We start from the raw sequence: 20103 nt of genomic DNA, 5'->3' as shown, positions 1-20103 counted from the left end.
CAATGCTCAACGATGTCCCAACAATCACAAAGAGGATGCGAATTTATTCATACCTGCATGTAATGCGTGATACGAAAAAAAAACAGCATTATTTATTAACGTGCTAAAATGCCTGTTACTTATCGCTACAAAAGTATTAAGTATTAAAATAAATAAAACACTCTGAATAATTTTAGGAATTAAGTTTTAATAGAATGCAAGAAGTTGTCGTTTATAAGTTGGCGCAGAGTGTTGGAGGCATCCCTCACTCGACTAGACGCATTACGTAACTGACAGCCAGCCTCTTGTAATATCAGTTCACTTCTCAGCAGTTGTCGATTAACAGTCGACAGTTCTTGTATGCTGGTTGTGATTGTGCCCTCGGTCATTTGCAGAATATCTCTGTCCAGAGTTTCATTGCACTCATCTGTTCAAGTTGAATACACGTCTGTTTAAGTGATGTCCAAAATTGATAAGTAGTACACACATATGTATACTTGGTTTGCGATATCGTTTAATGTGTTTTTGTAAATGCTGTTTTATAACAACTTGTAAGAGAATTCTTTGTACAATATAAATTAGATAGATAATTGTGCGATTGTCGAACCTTAGATGCAGCAAATCGAAGTTGAGTTAGAGAAAAATATACAATATGTTATAAAAAAAATTAAGTTATCAATATTCGACACATGACAGTCTTATATAATACTGTTTAGCTATAGTTATGCACATTGTACTGCTATAAATTAATAAAAGAATGTTGACAAAAAGAACATCTGTTTCTTTGAAACATCTTGTTGGTAAAGAGTATGCATGCGCAAGTCACACATAAAGAGAATGATAAAAAAGTTGCATGGTTACGTCTTAAAATATTACAACCATTCAATTACTTACGTAATTTCTTGTGAAGCAAACTGTTATACTTGATAGAACTTTTTTTAGATTTTGGTATTTTGAAATCTGTGTAAGGAGGACATGCCATGACATCTACAGCTCCACTAATGCTGCTCAAACTTGTTAGATCTATCAATAAATTGCACATTATCTAATTTCTGGTAAACTTGGGTATAAATTGGTGCATATTAGCAAACTTGCCATCGTCAGATTCTGGTGCTTCACCCGAGATAATGGTACCGCAATAAGTTGATGGTGTTTGCATTGTAAGAAATCCTAGACCCTGTATATTTGTGACGAAAAGTTTACACATAAATAATGAATTACGTTAAGTTTAAAATGTGCAAAATGTAATACGACATACTGCAACAATACTTGACGCATCATCATCAGACTCTGGAGCTTCCCCAGAAACGACTGTAGCTTTCAAATCCATCTTCTGACAGTTTACAGAATTTCCATATCAGTAGACTAAAAATGTACACGTACTTTGAAATACTTCTAAAATGCAATTTCCCAAGGATGCACTAAATTCTTCATTTGTTAAATAAATAAATAATAAATAAATTTAATGTTTTTATTTAAAAGATGATTTTATAGATATTACTTATATCGTCTTTGTTATTACATTGTATGTACATGTTATGTTTACGATATACGAACTGTCAATTTGAGGTTAGGTCTATTATTGACGTTTTGTGCTTGCAAGTCATTATTATCAATTATTTTAATTAGCAAACAATATATATATATATATATCTGATTCAAAGTAGCAAGACTCTTCATCTACGAAAAATGTTTGAGATTTGTTAAAAAGAAAAATATGCCTAATTTTCTGCACCACACGTCGCTAGGTTCTAACCAATCCCTCGGAAATCCAAGATCCTTTTACCGATCTCATACTCGAGCAGCCCCATATGTAACATATTTGTATAATGTTTGCACATTACGGAAAAATAATGAATTATTATCTGAAAATAATTTAAACGTTATGTTTTATGTTATGAAATAAATAAATAAGCTTATTTATTTATTCACAAATACAAGCTTATTTTAAGATTGCTATATATTATCATAAATAGTGAAATCACATATCATATGAAGTTTACATAATATTATAAAGAATATATTTCTCTATATACATTTTTGTATACATTTCTAGAATTTTTCCTTTGGATATTTTAGCTGACAATCGACACTATCCACGCAAAATATCCAATTCCTCAGGCGTGACGTGCATCCTCAGTTCTTTCTCACGTATTACGTCTTGAATTTGTGTAAGCAATTGAGGTGCCACTTCAGCCGCATCTATGTAAACGCTCCTTGCCCACGGACATTGTGTGACACTCTCGTGATAAACTTCCTCTCCCTTTTTTTCACACAAATCATGCTCGCGAAGGAGCAGCATGTACAGTCTCCACAATAGCGGGCAGCGTCTGATTGATGGTATCCTGAAAAAGATTTTGTATTAACATAAAAACGTGTGAAAGTTTGACGTACAAAGATCTATGCCATACTTGGAAAGCGTTGCATGAAATGATAAAAGTTTGTTCAATGCAGCATTCATTGCCACTGCTTGATCGAATTTCATCAGATCAATACGTCTGCGAGCAGCCAAGCACGTGACAACAGCTTGCCATAAAAGGACACTAGTATTTCTGCTATTGAATCTTCGGATTGGCAATTCACTCTATAACAATAATTATTTTACAGTCTAAGAAAGTTAGTAATTTATAGAGAATGACTTTGCTTATCGTGATCGAATCACACGAGCTCTTACCTGCATACCAGCGAAGACAGATAGAATATAAAAGTTATCCGGATATGCATTTAAAGCTCTGCTTAATGTTTCTTTCAACGTATCGCGTAAATCCTCAGTCCGTTCATAATGCAACTGCAATATTGCCACTTGACTTTCGTACAGCATTTCCTGCAATTTTAAAACAACTGAATTTTAAAATATATTGAACATAAAACATAAAATAAATTATAGTATATATTATACATTTTACTTGTAAAATAGCTCGCGAGAATTATTTTAATCTACGATTGTTCATTATTGATTATATTGAATTAAATTAATACCTGCAAATAAGGACATTCTTTGGAATGATGAATGCAGTTTCTCAATACTTGGATGACAGTTTGAATATTATTACCGTCTTTGACGTAGAGGAAATAGACGTAGCATATAATAGTATCGCATTCCAAGCTCGAGAGAAAGAAAATATTTTCGTCATCATTTCGATCGGGGGAAGTGCGTAGGAAATCTTGCACGCACGAATGTAAATATATCTCGACCAACGAGTCTTGATTCTCGCACTTGTTAGGTATCATCTGGCCAAAGATCTTTAGTGCCCATTGTCTGTGCGATTCGTCGTACGTCCTAATGTCGAGCAAGACCTCTATGAACGTTCTGTAGAGGCTGAACAGCGCCGCTCTCTCGTTGATGTTGGTAACCGCGGAAGGGCACGCTTCTCGAGACTGAATGGCAGTCTCGAGAATGTTGATGCAGCTACTGAACCTGTCCATTTCTAGTTCTATCAAAGCGTACTCCTTGTAGAAGTACAAGTTGTTGCGATTTTCATTCTTCTTTAGGAACTCTTTCAACGTTGCTTTCAATTTCTTTGCTCTATAATGAAGAAAATATAATTAGTATAATTTCTTTTGCGCTCGATTGAATGTATTAAAGCTACAGGTGTGATGGAATCTTACTTGTTGTCGTGCTTCAAGTGTTGGTTTTTGCCGAGGGAGACCAACAGCCTTTCCAGTCGCAACCACCAAACATACGTACTCGTGCGATGCGACGAGGGTAAACTTTCCGCAATCGTATGAAATATTTTACGTACGAAATCTAAATATGGTTCTTGCGCTGGATGAAACGTGAGATATTGGGGACCCGATGTCAAACGTCCCTCAAGAATACCTCTCAGTAATTCTCTCCTCTGGTCATGACCAGCCATTTCACCTACCATGGGATACGCGAATGGGAGTAATGCTTCTACGGATTCTACTCCCCAATCAAAATCTTTTAATTGCAATTCCTATAAAAGGATGAAATATTTGCTATTGTGTCTATAGTATATATTTTACTCTTTCTTTGTTTGAAATAATTCAACTTACTTTCATATAACAATCTCGACAAGGTAGCAGCGGTACTTTCAGACACAATAGAGAATGTATGGCTATTTGAAAATTTGAATTATGTGAGAGAACTGGATGCACAAAGTCTGCTACGTCTTCTGGCAGAACAAATCTTCGAGCATCTCCTATCAACTCTAATTCGTCTCTACTGGCACTAATCCAGTGACAGTTCTCTCTCAATGATTCGGTCCTTTGCCACAGTTGATTAAGAGGCAATCGCGACATTAATATCATTTCTTCCATCTCAACTACAAATCGACATTATTATTGCTAGAATCGCAATGATCGCTATATAATATTATTGAAGACTCCCATTAAGTTCTTGGAAAGCCTAATTATTTTATATACTTACATTAATTTCCATATATTTTTTATTAAGCTTTCATTAAATTTGCTTGCCGCATATCAATAATATTTTATCAATTTTAATGTCATATAATTATATCCAGTTTTTGCACAGTAGTATATTTTTGTGTCACTCTAACACAAATAAATCATTGTATTTAACTTGCAATATAAATGATTCGTGCTTAATAGGAGTCTATTGCATACCGTTACGTACAACATATACTTACTTAACTTCTTTTCATCTATGGATCCTTGAAAAGATAATCTGCTTTTATCTAAATTCAAATTCAAATTTAGATTTAGACGTATCGTTTCCCACATTTGTTCCCATAATCCTGTATGCCTCAAGAAAATCATACAGTGATGTAGCATTTCTAAATAAAAAAAAAACACAGACATCTAACAAATTAAGGTACGTAAAAAATATCTAACATGTTTCATAACGTATTCATAATATGTGGAATCCATTGCAGTTCCCAGGCAGGGGGCGGCAAAAATAATTCATACATGTATCTTATTTGACCTTGTTTCCGAATTATAACCATTTTCGTGCTCCAATAATGTGCAGCTTATCTTCAATATTTATTTTCAGTGCCCGAGATGGCTATTTTTGACTTGTATTTAATGAACAATGCTCGATATCTTCCGATCGTGTTGATTGATATTGATTTTATTTATTTCAATTCGTTCTCTTGCTAAGAGAGCGCTTGATAATTCACTATATAATTTCCTGTACGTTAGAAGTAATAATCAAATCAAAAAAGTATTCAAATCAGAAAATGCACTTGTATAGATATGCAGAATATAACTCAATCTAACAAATCTGGAATTTAAAAAAAAAACTGAGAAATTCTTTGACACAACCGCAGATTTGCTCAAAGCTATTTTGAACACTTTATATCATAAAGGTACGCAACTTCACATCGCTGGAGCATAAAAATATCTATAACTCGGGAATAACGTCACATATTTGTATGAATTATTTTTGTGTCTCTGATTCATCATTGAAGTAAATCCCAAATGTTACGAAATACTATGACCTATGAAGTATTGATCAAACATAGGTATCTACTTACGCAGTAACTGTGCATCACAAACAGAAGGATTCATTCTCGAGCGCTGTTTCAAGACGGAAAAGCATTTCGTATACAATTCCAAAACTCGTGGAACGGTAGACATTGCTACTGAACCTTGCGTAACCATAATGAAGTGTTGCCACAGCAGAATGTTTCCCAAATCTTTATTGATCAATGCTTCCAACTGATTCGAGAGTTCATCGGAAGGAGTTAATTCCGACATAAAGCATAACTTTAATTTTAATAATTCCTTTGAATCTGCATTTTTCTCGAGTGCCTTTTCGACAATAGACAGTTTTTTCAATGTTGTCAAACGATGTACGTTTTTAGTTAATTGATTTCGTTGATAGACTAGAGAATCCTGTAAGAACAGGATGAATTTGAATGTTATTAGGGCTCAAATATCAAAATATATTACAATTAAACAATTTAAATATACTTAAACAGAAAAGAGACGTCCTGTTTAATACCTGAAAGTCGACGTACTGCAACCAAAGGTCAACGTTATACGGATTTTCCACCAGCTGTTCATTATATTCTCGAGTTTTGCACTTTTGTTCCTCGTCTATGTTCTTACACCAGGAATAAAAACTCTCATCCGCCTCTTCATCCTTTGCAACTTCTTTCTCACTTGTTCTTCTAATAACCGTGTCCTTTTTCTTCGATGTTGCAGCAGAGTCAACATTCTTGACATAGTATCTATGAAATATGTCTTTTTTTGGTTGTTTGTACTTGGCAAAGCCCATAGTTTTTTCACTAATATCGTAAAACGGTCTCACTCTCGAGCAAAATGTATCTATATTACTATTTCCCTTATCCCTGTACTTATCTTCAAAGTATATATTCTCAACATTTTGTTCATAGGTAGGCTTGTTTCGTTTACTATCGTATACATGCTTCCTTTTTTCTGTCTTCCTTGCTCTCTTTATTTTTATCTCTTCCTGTTTCCCAGGTATTTTCACATCACAGAGACCTGTTTTACATTTTAACTGTTCTTTTGCATTAGATATATTATTTACAGATTCATCGGATGAAGAATCAAGCTCTTTAGCTCTTAGCTCTTTTTTAAGTGACACTTGCGTTTGAAAGCTTGAATTTGATAACCAATTTGTGGAAATGTCATCTAAAATTGAAAGAATTAAGGTTATGTATCGTACTCGTACCATAAAATATTTGGAGATATATAACTATTGTGGCAATTACAAGCAGTGGAACATTTATTTATTATTATTCTTCTTAAATATACGCATTAATCTAAAATTACTTATGGTGGTGTTGTGGTCGCTCGTTGATTCATGTGTATCACTCGAATAAGCTGGAAATAGAGACATATCTTCCTCCTTCTTTTGTATGAATTACGATTATCTTCTTATTTACAGCAGTAGTAGCAAGTTTTTCACTTTTCTCTCTCTCTCTCTCTCTCTCTTTGTAACCTTTATTTTAATTTTATTTAACCGTAAGTGCTGCCACGCAAAGCAGCGACAAGTCGGATAGCGTGAAAATAACGCTATCTTTATACTTCTTCTTGAGATTATTATGATGCATCGTCTATGTCGATCGTTGGTACTATTACCAATTGCTGATAATAACGGTAATGGTGGTTCGAGAACTGCATTATCGACGAAAGTAACCTGAAATCTACATTTATTGCAAGAGCAATATGGACTTTTGGTTTGATTTGAATCGATATATGTAAAAGTTTAATTTTTATATACAATCTGCACAATTAGATATGCAACATCCAAGGTGCATTTAAGTTTTTACTTCTTATGCAAAGTTCTTGCAAAGTTCTTGCCCATATCGCACGAAATCGCGATACACGAGGAACTGTCAAACAATTGTGAAGTGCGGCGCGCTCCCGTCTCCCGCGATGACAGAAAATCGATACGATCGATGCGACATACGCTGCACATAATATCGATAACATGTAATTCATAAAGACGATGCAATTTAATTTTATTAAATAATTACAATAATTACTGTCGACGCGTAATTATTTACTAAAATTGTAAATTGTATCGTCTTTATGAATTACATGTTATCGATATTAGTGCAGCGCATGTCGCATCGATCGTATCGATTTCATCGCGGGAGCGCGCCGCACTTCACGTATTTGACAGTTGCTCGTGTATCGCGAGTTCGTGCAATATGGTAAGCGATCGGTCCGTTTTTTCTCGTCTCCCGTACTGCCGATGTCGCAAAAAGTCGAACGGTGACACGCGAAAATCCCATCATCAATCCGAAACTACGCCACCCTCGATTTTGCAAGAGGAACGTCTTTCGTCTTGGAATGAGGAGTTGGAGGAGTCTACCCTGAACCGGTGATACGGTAAGTCTGAGACACCCTGTATATTATATGAATTTGGATATTGTACAAATTATATATTATATGGATTGCCCTCTTGCGACATCGCAGAACCAAATGAAGATGAAATAAAAATACAATACTTTTCGATCTGCAAAGTCGTAAGGTTGCGACGCCATTTGCAACAGGCTGACTTTATCCAAGATATCATCTCGCGTTTTGCTCCCGTGGGAAACGACAGTTCCACAAATTTCCTTTATCTACCCCATAAAAGTCGATAAGGGCATCGCACATTTTTCCTGAGTATTGTATCTATCCGCGATGATCTATAAATTTATTTTAGAGCACGTGTGATATATAATGCTATTGCAACTTCGACCATTGCTTCAAATCTACCAATAAATACGCGCGTAAAGTTCCCTTGTACACGAGGTGCTTTAAAGTTTCTCCCTCCATACTTTGACGATACGCGAAATTTTTCTTTTTAATATAATATTACATAAATGTTTACTTTAAAATAAATATATTTGCTTCTCACAAGCATATAATTTTAATTAAAAATATTACGAAAAAGGGAAATTTTGTATTTCGAGTTGTTTATTTCTACTTTTGATAACGATAAGTTATACGATTGGAGAATTCATTATCCGGATTTGACGTTGACTATTAAAATTTGACGAAGTAAGCTATATTCGATGCAACGGTCAAGATGGTTCAGCTAAATAGCGAAGATAGGCTTGCACCCCATGACCAATCGCATTTACATCGCGGTTGCTCTTCACGCAATTACGCGAGCCTCACCATTGAATCAATTTGGTTAGCCAGGTGACGTCGTATTATCGCCCGCTTTAAATCACCTAAATTATATACCAGGTATTCCCCGGTCAACTGTTGGTGGTGGTGGTGATGGTGGTTGCGAGAACCGCCGGAGCTGTCATTCCCGTCATGCACGCGGTGTATCACAGGGCTGGCGGGAATTATGAATTATTGAGTGAATGAATAACCATCGCTTGTAAATAGCGGCGCACGTACGCACGCGCGACAGCTCAGCATTTGGCCGTTTTCGGGCATGTATACGGCCTCATTACACGCGCGGAGGAACACCGTGCGATCGATCTTGCCGGGTGTTGCAGCGGATCGCTCGGGAAGAGGGAGGTGAGAGCGTCGAACGATACAATTTTTAGAGGCGCGCTCGCGGCTACGCCACTGCGATAATTGAGCAAACCGAATCATACGTGTACCTAATAACTAAATGCGTAAACGTGTTACGCAGTGTACGCGCGCGCTAATTGATCATTCTTCGTGCGCGCGGAGCGATAACGAGGTAATGATATAGTGGCGCGCGGGAAAATCAAGATATCTGTCCCCGGGTGTCACGGATAGAACCCGCGGGAACGTTTAAATCGTCGGCGGTATAGCGAGATAGCATTATTTTCGCAGTTTTTTTTTACAACGCGGGTTTGTCGTTAATCCAGCGCGGCGAGGAAGGCGCAACGGAATGATCGTCTGGATCTCTCCGCGCAAGAGCGGAAAATGGGGACGAGCGTGCAAGCAATTTGAGGCTTTATTGCGGAAAAGCACGGTAATTTTACGAGTTTTCCAGTGAGGCGAATTAAGATTTGCATAACGTGCCGACCCACCGCCCGCATCTAAGCGTTGAGAAATGCAAATGTAGTCCTGTCTTTAGAGCGCGCGCTCTCTCTCTCTCTCTCTCTCTCTCTTTCTCTCCCCCTGTTCTCTTACGGGCCATGTCAGAGGGGTTCACCGCGCAGCACGGAAGCTCAGTTATATCTCGGCACTAGCATAAGACGCAAGAAACCTCCTTCTTCCCGCCCAGCTCGTCCACAACCGCCGACCACCAAAATCCCGCTAAGACCCACAGTCTCAAAAGCAAAGGCCGTCTGCTCAAACTCCCGTATGTCCCCTTCGCTCACCTTGTCGTGAGTATTGGCGGTATCGTTGCTTCTCTTGCCTTGTGATACTTGATGAGAGCTTTCACGGTTTGTTGGCAATTCGCATACGAAAATCTTACACGTGTATAAATATACACGCGCGCACGTATGTTCATAAATATAGATTCATCACAGATATCGTTCCACCATTGTTTGATATCTTTGATGACAAAAGCTCAATATGTTAAAGTGTGCCAGAAGAATTTTGCGTACCGTCGCAGAATTATTTGTCGTCCTCTAATGAACGAACGTAAAACGATAGAATAAATATTTGCAATGTCGGAAGCGCTTGCAAATCTTTTTAAACGACATTACACGACATTATGCGAGTTTTAAAAGCCCGAGCATCTAAATAAAAAAAAGTTTCTAACGGTTTTCGATGCACGATAGTACGACATTTGAATTCTAAACCTCATATCCGAAACATAACTCGAAAATATTTATATTCCACGTTATCTTCCATTCCGTTACTGCAAATCCCCGTTTTGCACGTGAATACACACACACATCAACGAGGTATAGTCTCCGACTCGTTCGTACGTGCGAAATTTGAATTAGCGCGGGCGATTTTTTGAACGAGCCAGATTCATTACCGAGCGCGGCGATTGGAAAACTATCGGGCAATGTGCAACGATACGATGGATAGAATAACAAACCGTCGCCGGTGGACGCGATCGTTAACGTTAACCGCTCGCGTTGAAGCGTATTCATGCGTGGCTCAGCTGCAGCTGATTACGTTAATAATGAACGCAATTGGCGTTCACCTGCGTGACTCGTCGAACGCGCTTAATCTGTTTGCCGGCGCTGGCCGCCGCCGGTATTATCGCGAGCGCGTGAGAGCGCGAATGCATTCGGCGCGAAACCCGCGCGCGACAGCGTTCGTTTATGCGCCGATTCATTCGATTCCGTCGATTGCTGCCGTAAAGCCGTCCATGACGACGTTTGCTGCGCAACAATGTACGCGACCAGATAAAACGAAGCGTTACAGAGATCGCGCTTGGCTTCATGAAATGCTCTCTGCGCGATGCGTGACGCGCGATGCGTGACGCGCGATACAACGTTAAGCGTACATACGCTGCTTGGTAGAACAAATGCGCTGGTCGATAAACGCGCAATGATTCCACTTTTATTGTCGCAGATGCGCAATATATTGCATGGTCTAAAACGGGCTTAAAGTACACGTGATTGACATCGCGTGCGATTATCATTGTCCAACAATTATTCATCAACGAACAGCCAACGATGTTTAGATAAAGATGAAATTTTACACGTACCAAAGGAGGAAAGATTTATTGCTAAATGTGCACAAAGCGATAAGTTAATATCTCTCGTATTTATAGAATGATAAAGAAAATTCAAGAGTTTCCGGTCATGTAATGCCGATATCGGTGAACGATCATTTGGTCTTATCGCTGATACATTCAGATACCATCGAAAGGTTTATACGCTTCGAGGGTGGCGGAAAATAACGGAAGGGTGCGTAAAAGCGGAAAATAAGATAAATTTCGTTGCACTGGTCGTGTGCAGCAAAACTCTCCTTCTCTCTTGCGTCGGCTCGGTCAACCGTCGACTTTTCACCCTTGTCCCGATTCCTCGTCGCGTATTCTTGGCACGCCGCGAAAACAGCGGCGGGTTTATTTTCCGCGGAAAATCACAACGTGTTCGAATAACGTCGGTTATCGCGTGGCACGCTGGATACAACGTCTCGCGAGTGCGCGGGAGGATCGAGCGGAAGGTTCTGCCTCCTGGATACTGTGTGCCGAGAGCACCATAAAAAGCGTGCATTCGCTACTCGCGATCGGAGACTCGCATTTTGAATATAGAGCTTTGAATAGAGCCTTTGGCGAAAGCTATGAAAAAATATAATAGCGCGATATCTGCGTCGAATCTAGAAGCGAGTATCCGTGCTTGTCGATACCCATACAGCACGAAAAGATTGCATATATATTGCAGGAATCTTCCACCGCAACGTAGCAACATTGCAAATTCACTGCGAAATGTTTCTGCAGCATTGCTATGGGATTGCCGGAATGTGAAAATGTCCGCTTTTCGGAACATTGCAACGAAACGTCATAATAATATTGCAATGTAATGAATTTGCAATAATTATAATTATTCATTATTTATACTTTAAATATTTTTATTTATTAACATAGAAAATTATATGTAATATAACAATAGTAATAAAAAATGAAATAAACATTTTCTCTATTTTTGTTATAAAAAAGTAACTGTTCTTTATAAAAAAAAACTTAAAAATCCTCTTCTTGAGATATTATTTTTCCTTTAATTATATGTTCAAATATTTTTCCTTTAATTAAATAATTGAATCTTCTTCGTTTTTGTTTGTATGTTGCCTGTAAAAATAAAATAGGAATTAAAATTCATATATTAGCATAAAATTACATAAAAATATACATACTGCAAGTATGTATAATAGAATTATATGTAAAATAACATACTTTGATCTCTCAATTCTAACCGGAGCTTGAGCAAGCCACTTGGAAATGCATTCAGCAATTTCTGCATCAGTGGCATGAAAGTGTATTTCACGAACAGCTTCTATAACAGAAAAAGTTATTAAAAATATTACAACTATTAATATGCAGTTTTCTAATGAATTTCCATAATTTTGAGGTTATAGTGATATAAACCGTGAGATAGGCAAATAGAGTGATTCTCTATTATAATTAATAGATACAAGATTAACAGCACACAAGTGCTATAATTAGACATAATATTATAAAAAAGTACTTACCTTTTTCTTTTACGTAACTACTTTCTTTTAGAATGATGCTCGCGTCGTACAACCACCATGGTCTTTAGATAGTCGAAAGAGACAAACACCGCATGCACATATATATTACCGAGCTCAGATTCTGGTCATCACACATCATTGGTCGAATAGATTTGGACGAATCTCGTTAGGATAGGAAGACTCCAATGTTTTAATAAAATGAATTATTAATATTAATTAATTACAAATTTTGATTGTGCAATGTTTCCGAAATATTAATGTCACGTTGCTACAAGTGTGCTGGTATTTTGCGGATATATATCTCTGCAATGTCTTTGTACTGTTGCATTGCAATTTGCAACGTTGCAACGTTGCTGCAATGTTGGTGCAAGCTTCTGTGCTGTATGGGTATTGCAGATACAAGATTAATCAAGATAAATTTAATTAACGCTATGGAAACGTCGACTACATAGTAATTATAAAGTATGCTAGTGTAGACCGTTAGTGTTACGCATCTGAGCAAGAGAATCATGTTCCTCGCTTACATTGCTCGCTTATATTGCTTCAGCCCATTATATTAAACATATAACTTCCTAGTTAAGTTAACAACAAGATGGAATTTAAACAAAAACATTTATTTAAAATTTTATTTAATCCATCTCACCAGACCATCTCACGGATGCCGGTTAGAGCTGATAGGAGCGAAAGATTAATCAAATTTATTGCATATCAACGTGTAACAAATGGATCTATACCTATAAATATATGTGCGCGCGAATTCGGGGCTTCGGGCGTGTGTATACACGTGTAAGATTTTCATACACGAAATTCCAACGAACCGTTTGCGAACAATCGCCGCCCGCATCGGGCATGCAAGGCAATAAATTCAAATTTTATTGAATTATACAATGGGGGCTAGGGAAGATCGTTTAAACTACAGGCGAATGCTTTTACGATCGGTAACATCAAATTCCGCATGCTTGCTTTCACTACTCTATGTACTCTATGTACAGGTTCATAAAATGTAGAATATATCAAACTTGAAATGATTAAATTTGATATTGATAAAATTTTTGTTTGTTACGATTAGTTTGTTGCTTTTTCATGCTTTCTATTTATGTCACGCATTTTATAGTTTTTAACGACACCTATTTTTTTATTTGTAATTTGTAATTAAATTTATTTAAATAAATTTAATTAAATAATTTAAATAAATTTAATTACAAATTGTATAGTACTCAAAATAGTCGATATACTTATGTAGATAATATTAAGTAATTAATTTAAAGATATTTTTCTATTTTGTAAGGAAAAACATATTAAATTAACATGCTTTGTTGTTAGTGTAAAATATTACACTCTATGCAATTATGATTGACTTAAATAATTTCAATGCTTTCTTCAATTATAATACACAATATCATTTGGTTTTAATTTAATTATAGCAATGTCAGATTTAATTATTCTTCCCATTGATTCTATGTATTTTTGTCGAGATATAATACCGAAATGAAATAATTATATAGCATTATATTATATTTCTATCGCACACAGAGAGAGATACGATTGCAAGTTCGTTATTGGAACATATAAACAATGACATATCACGTAAATAATTTTACACCCTGATTTTCTGCATTGAAGTTGTTATCAAATTTCTGACTGTGTTGTCTTTGATACTCATTAACGCAAAAGCTGTTTACTCTGAATACGCGGATGAAACGTTCCTGTATTGAAATATAACTTACAAAGACTTTTATATGATGTTTACGTGCTCATTAGATGTGCTTCATTAAGCTCTTTGCTTTCTACGTAATTAATACGTAATTGCATTTGCATGCTATTATATTTTATTATACTATTATATTTTTGAAAATATAATATTTCTTCTATTTAAAAAAAATAATATTAATGCTCCTTTTCTTGCGGTGCAAAATAATGTATAGTAGTAATAAATTGTGGCAGGACTTCCAAATAGCCCCTACTTCCAAATTTGATTTCCAAAGTTGATTTTTATATTTTACAAATATCAGCAAGTTTATTAATTATGATTCCAAGTTTTTGAAGAAATAGAAAGTTTGTTAGAAAGATTTATTCGTACAAATATTTGAATGTTTATAATTTTGACATGTTCGTCATTATCGAAAAACAGACTTAAGCTTTTGGTATTACGATCATCAATTTCGCTTGTGCTAAGACCCTCCATTAGCCCGACTATAGCCATGCTGCGTTAAAGGCAGTACGTGGTGCATGTAAATTGCGGTTCCACCAGCTTTGCTCAACGTCGAATTCGATACGCAGCCAGTCCGTGTTATGGTTAGGCTGGTCTTAAATGTGGCAACGAAATTTCTGCCCCTGGTTGCGCCAGATTATCGGTATGAACGCGTATTACGGGAATACAATACGCATCATGAGAATTTTGCGGAAGCAAAATGTATGTTTACCTATATGGAGAGTTTTCCTTTTTACAATAATAATTTTTATATTATAAAAGATAAATTAAGTATAAGTAATAATTTATCTGTATAATGCAGAATTTTCATAAATATTGATAAATGCTGTTAGAAGCATTACTTTATTTCAATTAAATATTTTATGCTGTTGCATACTACACGTCGTATTTTTGCAAAAAGCTTGTGGTAATTATACGTATGCGCGTTTAGTTTTTACGTTGCCTTTAGTATCACATTCTGTTTTACGGGGCATTAGAATTTAGACCGATGGCCACGTTTAATCGTCATCCATCTCCCGGCCGTTTAAGGTCCTAAACGCGGCAATGAATTCTGTAATCAGCGTCCAATTACAGTATGAGCCAACACTCGCGTACGTACTGGCGCGCACCTTTGAAACGGGCGGATGTATTTGTCGTTGCCAGGGTTTTACGACTTCGTGACCGCACCCGATGTTCTTCGTGTTCAGTACCTACTGTAAGTATTCCGGGTCCGCAGAACAAATGATGCGTTTCATCATTCCACCCCTCTCGATTGTGAATGTATCTTTCGTGCCGACCCTCGCTGAAGTGATATCCCTCTCCTCAATTTTCGAGTGTAACTACAATGCCTTTTCCCAGGAACGATTCGTCACTCGTTACGCTGCCGCGAAAATGTCACCCACGTGATCTTTTATCGGCTTTCGTCGTTATTCTTGCTTTTTTCCGCGCATTTTCTTTACCGCAAATCATGACACTCGTAAGCGCTCTGATTCATGTGAGGAGGGATGAAATTCAAAGTTTAAATCTGATTCAAAGATCCGAGGACGCAGATCACGCAGGGACAGTAAATGAATCTAAGGTTCTAGAAGCTTGGCCTTTGATCTTTGCAGGCTAGGAGAAAATCTGAAATATAAATATTAGGGGGAGGAGGGTATAAAAGTATACTTTAACTGCGATTAAAATATTTTAATAAATTATATGCTACACAAAAGAAATTCTAAAATTAGAATTTTAAAATTAGAAAATTAGAATTAGTCGCTGAAGAATCTCGCTTTCTAAATTTTGCGGCTCCAATAAATATCTTACACTGAGCAAAAGTTTTTTTATCATTCTGACGTATATCGATCCTCTCGCATTTCTCCTTTCCGTTACCACATACTTCTCAGCTTCTTGGAGGATGGATGTAATATGAGCCTCGAGTGATACTTTTTCCGGCTCTTAGCTGCGCTTCGTAATGGAATATTTGCGGAGATCCTTCCTTTCTCAATCCTTTATCGGACGCCCGATTCCCTTTGAGCGCGTTCAAGTTCACGTTTCCCTTACTATGCAGGTAGAATCGTCGTGATTTATCGACGAGAGGGTGGAAACTTAAAGCGCGGCTTAAAAAGCTCACCGCCGTCGTGGCGACGTTGGGCGACAATGCGCCGAAAAACGTTTAATACCGACGTATCCGTATGCGTGGTATGATCTATTGTTTCCCAAGACGAGCAAGAATATAATACCACCGGTGATTTATCGCTCCGTTGTTCGACTCCGTGCTCGGCGACTCGGTTCCATGTTTTCGGCCAAGTGGCTAACACTTCACACAGTTTCGCCCATAACTCGTAAATCTATAAGGCGGTCGTTCTACCTAACGCTAAACTCGTTCAATCTATGTCACAATAATGAAAGAACGAGCGCTATCAATGAAACTGTTATAGTTAGCGTGGTCGCATGAGATATTTGGAATAAATTATAATATATTTTGAGAGATTAAATCCATTTAACACATTCGCTATCACGTGCTTGAAGAACTACAGCTTATTTTATATTCCTTTCTTTTTTATCCACTCTTAAAAAAGCCGTGTTAAATATTAAATCGAAATCATTGTTGCCTCTTTTCCGCGATGCTGATTGGTTCTCTCGCTTGGCTCGAACTTCGTGTGGCTTGAACTTCGTGTTGCGAATGTCAGAATGTCATAGTGGCTGTCAGTGCGGTTATATTGATAAAATATTGATAAATAAAACATTAATATTGAAAAATAAAATAGCGCGCGCCTGTGTTGCTAGTTATTAAAAAGCGAGACATTCTTTGTTTTTACGAAAATGCAATTTAAATTTAAATTTAATTAATATCATATATATGTATATATATGTGATATGCTAAAATATGTTAAAATTAAATTTAAAGAATGTTTAATTATCATTAAAATTTTAAGTAAATGTATTAACAAATTTTTCTTGAATTTGTGATTAAATTAAAACTCATTTTCGCATTGTTATTTTTATTGTTCTTTTATCATTCTTACACGCAAATTAAAAATTCTCTGCAGATTGTACTCAAGCAAATAAAATATTTTTCACGGATTGTGCTTGAAAACTTTGTTCGATATTTATCTTTATTATTCCTTTTTTTCACTTTAATCTTTAGTCTTTTTCTCGACAAGCTCTTTTGGAATAATTATGGATGGGGGAGGCCCTGGTTCCGGTAACGGAATATAATTTCGTGGTAATTTAAATTCCACTTCAAGAATATGTTTCATATCGTCCGCCGGAGTAATTTCCCTCATTGTCCTTAGTAATAACATTTCTTCTTCCGGTTTTTTCGGAGGAGGTATCTGATTATGCATCACATTGACTTTCGGGCAGCCTTTCTTACATTTATTACCTTGCATAAATATACAAAATATTTTGTTAGGGATTTAATGCATTTTTAAATGTATAATGCACATGTATAGATAAATGTTTAAACTTTAATATTTAAACTAAAATATATTGTATAATAATAAAAATATTAATGATTTTACCATACTTATCGAAACAATTAACATCGATGATAGGCGCAGGTTTAGCAACTCTTTCGTCGGTATCCACGGTTTGTACGCGACGTTTGTCCTTCGGTAATTTAATGGATAGGATATTATCATCAATTTTATGTATTACCTCGTCATATTCTGCATTAGCAGAACATGTAAAATGGCCATGTTTGATAGAAACTTGTTTCTTACTCATTCTTCGATCTAATAGTTTGATAAGTAATTTTTTCTGTTTTTAACAAAATTTATAAAGCAATTACATGTCTCCGCTGGAATTTTGTCATGTTGAAGGTTATAAAAGTAACTACTAAAATGATTGAAAATAGCTCCATTAGAAATTCGAAACCAATTCACGACTTCACGTGTCTGCGACAGTAATGCATTTCACATGGATTGTAAGATTATAACGTTAGTGTAACTACTTTGTTTATTTTCTTTTTTAAAACATTGCTCTCATTTTCATAAATGTTGAATAACGTTTTAGTGGTTTCTGCCGTATTACTTTATGATATCCGGCCTCATCTCCCTTTAACTTGGTTATCATGCTTGGATACACAATAATGCAATAGTAGCTGTACTGCCCGGAGCTCTGTTTACAAACGGTACGAATTATTCTCGCCGTTGAAATTTTTACATGTCAAGTGTATATAAAGAGAAATATCTGCGTGAGAGCGGAGTGCTTTTCTTTCTTCTGCGTTGCCTCGCTACATAAAGACGGTGCGCAAATAAGGCGAAAGAAAGTATATAAAAGCGAAATGCAGATGAGGAAGGACGGTAACGGGGACGACTTCGCTCCCCCGGAACTGCGAGACTAGAAGAAGCAACGAAGCGGTCGTCGGAATAGCTTCGCTGTTTTCACTCGGAAATTTCTTCTGGACACAAGAGGATGTTGGCGAGAGCTCCTCTCCCCGTGCGTCTCCGCATTCGTGGAGCATTTTCATTGTTTCATCCTCTCTCTTCCCGACGTTTGCCGCTATTGTGGCGAACAAGCCCACGTCATTTCGCGGAGTGCGTGGAATCGTGCCTTACAAGTAAATATGCAGATTATATCAACGTCTCAATTCGACGCACGCGGATTCCGCGGACGGATTCTCAGGCGTCCACCTACGGAGAAATATGTCCCACCATTTTTCCCTTGTCGCTAACAACGCGCGACTTTAATTTTTCTCCCTTTTACTATATCCTCGGAACTTTCATTCTCTTTTTCGCTCTCGTCTTTTCTTTCTTTTTTTCTGTTTTGAGCTCACGCCGCTAGAACTTAATATTCCTGGCACCTAAACTTCTCCTTTGTTACGTAACTTCATAACGCTCTTAATGTCCGCGCTTTAAAAGATAATATTTCAGCTTTTTTCGCCGACTTATTGTCTCTCGCGTGCGCGCGCGACACGGTCGTTCCTGCGTTTCCCTTCGCGACGACGAACATTTTCTGGAAAACAATTCTTTTGCCAGGATGCTAAATGTGTTAGTTATGCTTACGTATATCTACGCAAACGACAAAGTAAAACATTTTCATTTAGATGGCACGCGCATCTACGTATATTTGAAACAATATGCGCGCACATGTACGTAGGGGAAGAGTGGCATCACATCAGCTGACACGATAGACAGCGGGGAGGAAGAGAACGAATATTTGGAACAACTCAAAAATTCCATCAATCTCCCCGTTCATTTTTGGTCGCGCGATATTCGACGTGCTCTATCATGGAGATATACCTCCTATAGGCCGAGAAGGTATGCTAATATCACCCGGCGCTTTCATAACGTGGGACCCAGCGTGTTTTACTTTCATGAAGTTCTTCGTTCGGTTAATACTTTCAACAAAAGGAAAGAAGAGGGAGCTTTCCCTAACGGCCGGCCGGCGAGTCGCGCGCGACCCAATAACTCGCTCGGGAATCTGTTAAAACAGATAGATGGTTGTTACTGATGCATAATCAGCCTTTAAAACACTCCTTTTTAGCACGGCACAGGCGTTGCCCGTTCGACTTCGGCTGCTTTGTGCGAACTTGCTGGGAAGGGAGTTCGGACTGTTAAACTTTTAATCGGTAATCCAGCGGGAAGTCTCGCATACAGGTCGGAATGCAGCAGTAAGAGAGTTTAGCCCTTTAACTTTCCAACTTTTTCTCGTCATTAAATACCGGCTCCACGTAAATACCGTGAACCCCGAACTCGCGTGTTGACGCAGTTTGCGCGGTAATCAAGTTAAGGAATATCGTCTGACTAATCCCTCAGATTAGCTCACGGTCCTTATACCTTCGTGATATTCCTCGTTAATCTTTTTTGTGTATTCTGCGTCTCCACACGATAGTTTTCTCTTTATATGATGTTTCAAGATATTTCAAAACGAGGAACGCTACCAAAGTACCAAGTTACCTTGCTTGCGCGATACTTACTTCGCCGAACTCGCTTATTACATACGAACTTCCAATTTTGCATGACGAGCAA

General features: G+C 37.2%; 3 protein-coding genes across 7 annotated transcripts; all 3 read right to left on the bottom strand.

The window, feature by feature from the left end:
• Positions 1-167: 167 nt before the first annotated feature.
• LOC105287152 lies at positions 168-1783 on the bottom strand. 5 transcript variants are annotated; one of them, XM_026969414.1, is made up of 5 exons: positions 1701-1783; positions 1238-1344; positions 1075-1156; positions 874-1002; positions 168-406 (listed from the first exon to the last, which is right to left on the bottom strand). In XM_026969414.1, the coding sequence occupies exons 2-5, from the start codon at positions 1307-1309 to the stop codon at positions 180-182; spliced, it is 510 nt and encodes a 169-aa protein (XP_026825215.1). In that variant the 5' UTR covers positions 1310-1344; positions 1701-1783; the 3' UTR covers positions 168-179. The 5 variants fall into 5 exon arrangements, with proteins under 5 accessions (XP_026825215.1, XP_011350931.1, XP_011350933.1 ...); XM_011352629.3 differs by lacking the exon at positions 1701-1783 and adding an exon at positions 1502-1691; XM_011352631.3 differs by lacking the exon at positions 1701-1783 and adding an exon at positions 1513-1691.
• A 107-nt stretch (positions 1784-1890) lies between these two features.
• LOC105287154 (protein NRDE2 homolog) lies at positions 1891-6927 on the bottom strand. Its single transcript, XM_011352632.3, has 10 exons — positions 6706-6927; positions 5912-6564; positions 5442-5802; positions 4593-4739; positions 3997-4265; positions 3589-3917; positions 2959-3505; positions 2654-2803; positions 2391-2563; positions 1891-2324 (listed from the first exon to the last, which is right to left on the bottom strand). Exons 1-10 carry the CDS (start codon positions 6770-6772, stop codon positions 2072-2074), a joined length of 2949 nt encoding a protein of 982 aa, XP_011350934.1. The 5' UTR covers positions 6773-6927; the 3' UTR covers positions 1891-2071.
• Positions 6928-17265: 10338 nt separating this feature from the next.
• LOC113561759 lies at positions 17266-17919 on the bottom strand. The gene is made up of 2 exons (XM_026968914.1): positions 17653-17919; positions 17266-17513 (listed from the first exon to the last, which is right to left on the bottom strand). Exons 1-2 carry the CDS (start codon positions 17855-17857, stop codon positions 17266-17268), a joined length of 453 nt encoding a protein of 150 aa, XP_026824715.1. The 5' UTR covers positions 17858-17919.
• Positions 17920-20103: the final 2184 nt, after the last annotated feature.

The sequence above is a fragment of the Ooceraea biroi genome, chromosome 4 (assembly GCF_003672135.1).
Source record: "Ooceraea biroi isolate clonal line C1 chromosome 4, Obir_v5.4, whole genome shotgun sequence".
In the NCBI taxonomy this organism is placed as follows: Eukaryota; Metazoa; Arthropoda; class Insecta; order Hymenoptera; family Formicidae; genus Ooceraea; species Ooceraea biroi.
The sequence above is the reverse complement of the archived record's forward strand: the minus strand, read 5'-3'. Positions and strand labels throughout refer to the sequence as shown.

Excerpts from the sequence above, each read along its gene's own strand:
- LOC113561759 (XM_026968914.1), bottom strand. The coding sequence starts at position 17,857 with ATGAGTAAGAAACAAGTTTCTATCAAACATGGCCATTTTACATGTTCT. Across the intron at positions 17,514-17,652 it reads TAATTGTTTCGATAAGTATG|GTAATAAATGTAAGAAAGGC; the intron begins GTAAAATCATTA and ends TATTTATGCAAG.
- LOC105287152 (XM_026969414.1), bottom strand. The coding sequence starts at position 1,309 with ATGGATTTGAAAGCTACAGTCGTTTCTGGGGAAGCTCCAGAGTCTGAT. Across the intron at positions 1,157-1,237 it reads ATGCGTCAAGTATTGTTGCA|GGTCTAGGATTTCTTACAAT; the intron begins GTATGTCGTATT and ends ACAAATATACAG. Across the intron at positions 407-873 it reads TTTGCTTCACAAGAAATTAC|ATGAGTGCAATGAAACTCTG; the intron begins GTAAGTAATTGA and ends CAACTTGAACAG.
- LOC105287154 (XM_011352632.3), bottom strand. The coding sequence starts at position 6,772 with ATGTCTCTATTTCCAGCTTATTCGAGTGATACACATGAATCAACGAGC. Across the intron at positions 3,506-3,588 it reads CACTTGAAGCACGACAACAA|AGCAAAGAAATTGAAAGCAA; the intron begins GTAAGATTCCAT and ends TCTTCATTATAG. Across the intron at positions 2,325-2,390 it reads TTTCATGCAACGCTTTCCAA|GATACCATCAATCAGACGCT; the intron begins GTATGGCATAGA and ends AATCTTTTTCAG.